This window comes from Apium graveolens, chromosome 10, assembly GCF_009905375.1.
Source record: "Apium graveolens cultivar Ventura chromosome 10, ASM990537v1, whole genome shotgun sequence".
NCBI classification, from domain to species: Eukaryota; Viridiplantae; Streptophyta; class Magnoliopsida; order Apiales; family Apiaceae; genus Apium; species Apium graveolens.
Genome location: NC_133656.1, coordinates 187,659,822 through 187,664,531, shown reverse-complemented (window position 1 = coordinate 187,664,531; position 4,710 = coordinate 187,659,822). Strand labels below are relative to the sequence as shown.

General features: G+C 35.9%; 1 protein-coding gene across 1 annotated transcript; it reads left to right on the top strand.

The window, feature by feature from the left end:
- The first annotated feature begins 1,007 nt into the window (after window positions 1–1,007).
- On the top strand, window positions 1,008–4,419 carry LOC141691461 (uncharacterized). The gene is made up of 5 exons (XM_074496200.1): window positions 1,008–1,691; window positions 1,740–2,180; window positions 2,247–2,327; window positions 3,243–3,429; window positions 3,716–4,419. Exons 1-5 carry the CDS (start codon window positions 1,008–1,010, stop codon window positions 4,417–4,419), a joined length of 2,097 nt encoding a protein of 698 aa, XP_074352301.1.
- The last annotated feature ends 291 nt before the right edge of the window (window positions 4,420–4,710 follow it).

The window sequence follows — 4,710 nt, the reverse complement described above, 5'->3', positions numbered from 1 at the left end:
AATTTTGGAAATAGAATTGTCATAAAAATCACTTTTTTTAAAAGTGAAACAAAAATAACATTGTGCACCGGCTAATCATAAAAACACATCACGCAAACTAGTAATCACATATAAACAATAATAATTAACACAGAGACCATAAATACCATAACTTCTTTATTAATATCTACACAATAATTACATATTTGAATATTACAGAAATATACGAGTCGTTATAACATCTATCTAACTCGTTATAAATTTTATGAGATATTTAGTCACATTCTGATTTCTTTTCTAGCATTGGTTCCTTTTAGACCATATAGATGTATCCAACTACATGAATTAGTGTTTTCCATATTCAAACCATTGCTCTTGTAAAAGTTAGTTTAAGAAATTACCAGATGCGTTTGTGCATATTTTCAGCTATTCAATTGGCCTACTCATGAACATATAATATGCAGGAACTATATCATGAGTTGCATGCTTTAGACAGATTTGAACAAAATTACCAGAGAAAGCTTGAGGAAGTGGAGTCTTTACATCTTCCCCGAAAAGGTTTGTTAAAGATACAATCTATAATATTCTGTTCACATTCAGTTCCCTATAAATGGGGAATAAAGCTGTATAATTGATATAATTAGATTAATTATAGGCTGACTTAGATATACAGAATCGTAGGTAGTTATTACTGAATATTTGGCACTTATTACCAAATATTCTCTTATCTGTACAAAGCCTATATAAAGGCATCATTCTTCTTGAATAATAATATAAGAAATTCTGATTTCTACATGGTATCAGAGCTCTACCTAAGAATTCTGAAAACCCTTATCACTCTCAGCCTAGTTATACTCATGGCAGGTTCTCTAGATTCCACAGTCTCTAAAAACAATTCAGCAGATGCATCTATCCCTCAAAATACTGCTGATGCTTCTCATACTGCTTTTGACAATTAAAACTCTCTTCAAATAACTATTCACAAACTAAATGGCCAGAATTTTCTTCAATGGTCACAATCTGTCAAGATGTACCTCCGGGGTAGAGGACGTTTGGGCTATTTGACTGGATCTGTTGTAGCTCCAAATATTAGTGACCCATCCTATGCCAAGTGGGAAGCTGAAAACTCTCTGATTATGGCCTGGTTAATCAACTCAATGGAGGTAGATATTGGTAAGATGTACTTATTTCTTTCTAGTGCCAAAGAAATATGGGAAACCGTTCAGGAAGCATACTCTGATTTAGAGAACTCGGCTCAAGTTTTTGAACTCAAATCAAAACTTAGAGACCAGCGTCAAAATTCTCTTACGGTGACACAATACTATAACACTCTTTATAACTTGTGGCACGAAATTGATATGTTTTATATTCCTGAATGGAAATGTTCTGATGATGCTTCTTATTATCAAAAAATGCTTGATCGTGAGAGACTTTTCGATTTTCTTCATGGCCTTAACCGTGAACTTGATGAAGTTTGTGGCCGTTTGTTGGGAAAGAATCCCCTTCCATCTGTTCGAGAAGCATTTGCTGAAGTCCGTCGAGAGGAGAGCCGCAAAAGAGTCATGTTAGGATCTCCAATTATTGTTGATACAAATCAATATGCTCTTGCTGCTAATCAATTTGCTCTTGCTGCTCGTCGTCCAAATATTCATCGAGAACGACCTTGGTGTACTCACTGCAACAAAGTGGGTCACACTAAAGAAACATGTTGGGTAATCCATGGTAAGACAAGTGATTGAAAACCTCGCTCATTTAACTAGCCTTCTACTGAATGGAAGCCTCGCACACCTAACCAGCCTCGTCCAGGAAATCGTTCAGGAAATCGAGCTTTCACTGTTGCTGCCTCCTCAACCGAGTCTTATTCCTTCTCTGAAGCTCAAATAAACCAACTCCGTCAACGGCTCAATCCTTCTTCCACTCCATCAACTGCACCAGAATTTTCTAATCCTGAAAAACAAGGTATTTCTGCTGCCCTCAATGTTCAAAACTCTCATTGGATAGTGGATTCAGGTAATTCAGACCACATGACTGGTCAATCAGATAAGTTTATCACGTATATACCTTTCCCAGGTAATCAAAAAATTAAAGTGGAAGATGGCTCACTTTCTTCTGTTGCTGGTAAAGGAACTATATATTTGTCACCTTCCATCATCCTTAAAGATGTTCTTCATGTCCCTAATCTATCTTGTAATCTTCTTTCTGTTAGTAAAATAACTCAAGACCAAAAGTGCTTTGCCTCTTTCTCACCACTTCATTGTACTTTTCAGGATATGTCATCGGGGAAAACGATTAGGAATGCGAAGGCGTGTAGTGGGCTGTATTACTTTGATCCTTCTCCTCATGCTCAAGTGAATAATGTTCTTGTTTCTAGTTGTGTTTCTTCTGGTAATAATGATATTATGCGATGGCATTATAGACTAGGCCACACGAGTTTTTCATATTTAAAGTATCTGTTTCCCAAGTTGTTTCTGAATAAAAACTTGAGCATGTTTAAATGTGAAATTTATCAATTGGCTAAACATACTCGTGCTGTTTTCTATTCTATTCCTTACAAATCAACTCAGCCCTTTACTCTAATTCATAGTGACATCTGGGGACCATCTAGAATAACAAACACTTCAAATACAAGATGATTTATTACATTTATTGATGATCACACACGTGTTAGTTGGGTATATCTTCTTAAAAACAAATCTGATGTTGCCTTGACATTCAAAAATTTTCATTCTATGATAAAAACCCAATTGAAAGCAAATCTTCAAATATTGCACACAAATAATGGAACAGAGTATTTCAACTCCATTCTAGGTGAATATCTTCTCTCTCATGGCATCACTCATAAAAGCTCTTGTACGGGTACACCCCAACAAAATGGGATTGCTGAACGCAAAAATAGACACATATTGGAAACTGCTAGAGCCCTCTTGTTCACAACTTCTGTTCCAAAAATTTTTTAGAGCGAGCCTATCCTTACTACTACATACCTTATCAATCGAATGCCATCTCGAGTGCCAAAATATCATACTCCACTCTCCATACTTCTTAAAAGATGTCCAAATACACAACTTATTTCTCAGCTTCAACTAAAAACATTTGAATATACTTCTTATGTTCATACACTTGGTCCAAATCAATCCAAATTTGATCCTCGAGCCCTGAAATGCATTTTTTGGGTTATAGTACTACAAAAAGGGCTACAAGTGCTATCATCCTCCTACTCGTCGTATGTATGTCACATTTGATGTTACATTTAATGAAAACAGCTTTTTTATCCCAACTATTCACTTCAAGGAGGGAATGCCAGTGATGTTTCTAGTTGGAATACTTGTCTTCCTAAAATTATCCCTAATATCTTAGAAAATGATACAAGTCTTGTTGAGCAACTACCACCATCTCAGTTGTCTAAAGCTAAGGATCTTAGTTTACTCTCGACGATGAAAGAATCATCAAGTAATACAGTCAACTGCTACTCCAACATCTCATGAGTCTAACCTAGAGACTAATCCCAATATAAGTGATCACTCTCTTGTCCCTATTGCATCTGATTTTCCAATTAATGAGCCTTTAGGTACAAATGGGCATGAACTTGAGCTACCAATTGTAAAATGAAAAGGTGTTCTAACTTGTACTCAACATCCAATATCCAAATATGTGTGCTACAGAAGATTATCCCCCCATTAAAGGTTTTTCCTGGCCAAAGTTGATCATGTAGTAATTCTAAAAAATATTTCTAAAGCTCTATCACACAAAGAATGGAGGAAAGCAGTGTATGAAGAAATCGGGGCATTAGAAGCTAACAAGACATGGTCTATAGTCAAGCAACCTATGAACAAACATGCGGTAGGGTGCAAATGGGTATTTACGGTGAAACATAAAGCTGATGGAATAATAGACCGATATAAATTAAGGCTGGTTGCGAAAGGGTTCACTCAAAAATATGGTGTGGACTATAATGAGACATTTGCCCCAATTGTAAAATTAAACACGGTAAGAGTTCTATTATCCATTGCAGCCAATCTTGATTGGCCCTTACAACAACTAGATGTTAAGAATGCTTTTTTTAACAAATATTTGGAAGAGGAAATTTTCATGAAAATTCCTCCAGGTTTTGAAAAAAGATATGGAACGGGAAATGTTTGCCGCCTGAAAAAATCTATCTATGGTTTGAAACAATCTCCTTTGGTATGGTTTAAAAGGTTTGAACAAGTGATGCAAAGGCACAAATACAAACAGGCTCAATCAAATCACACCTTATTCTTCAAACACTCAAGTGAGGTTAAGATAAGTATCCTCATTGTCTATGTTGACGACATGATAATAACAGGTGATGATCATATAGAGCATAGAAACCTTAAAGATATGTTAGCCCAGGAGTTTGAAGTAAAGGATCTTGGTCAAATGAAGTATTTTCTAGGAATGGAAGTTGCAAGAACAAAATAAGGAATTGTGATATCTCAAAGAAAATATATTCTCGATCTTCTCAAAGAAACTCGAATGAGTGGATGTAAACCTGCGGCAACACCTGTTGAACCCAAAAGCACGTTTAAACAAGTGAAAAATGGAAATCCAGTTGATAAAGGAATGTACCAACGACTGGTGGGAAAATTGATCTACCTATCTCATACAAGGCCCGATATTGCATTTGCTGTAAGCCTGGTTAGTCAATACATGCATGATCCTCTAGAAAAACACCAGGAAGCTGTATATAGAATTTTGCGGTATCTCAAGAAA

What these genes read in the sequence shown, in the direction of transcription:
- LOC141691461 (XM_074496200.1), top strand. Translation starts at nt 1,008, where the DNA reads ATGTACCTCCGGGGTAGAGGACGTTTGGGCTATTTGACTGGATCTGTT. An exon ending in ACACTAAAGAAACATGTTGG is followed by an intron (nt 1,692 to 1,739) that starts GTAATCCATGGT and finishes TCATTTAACTAG; the next exon opens with CCTTCTACTGAATGGAAGCC. An exon ending in TATCTTGTAATCTTCTTTCT is followed by an intron (nt 2,181 to 2,246) that starts GTTAGTAAAATA and finishes TGTACTTTTCAG; the next exon opens with GATATGTCATCGGGGAAAAC.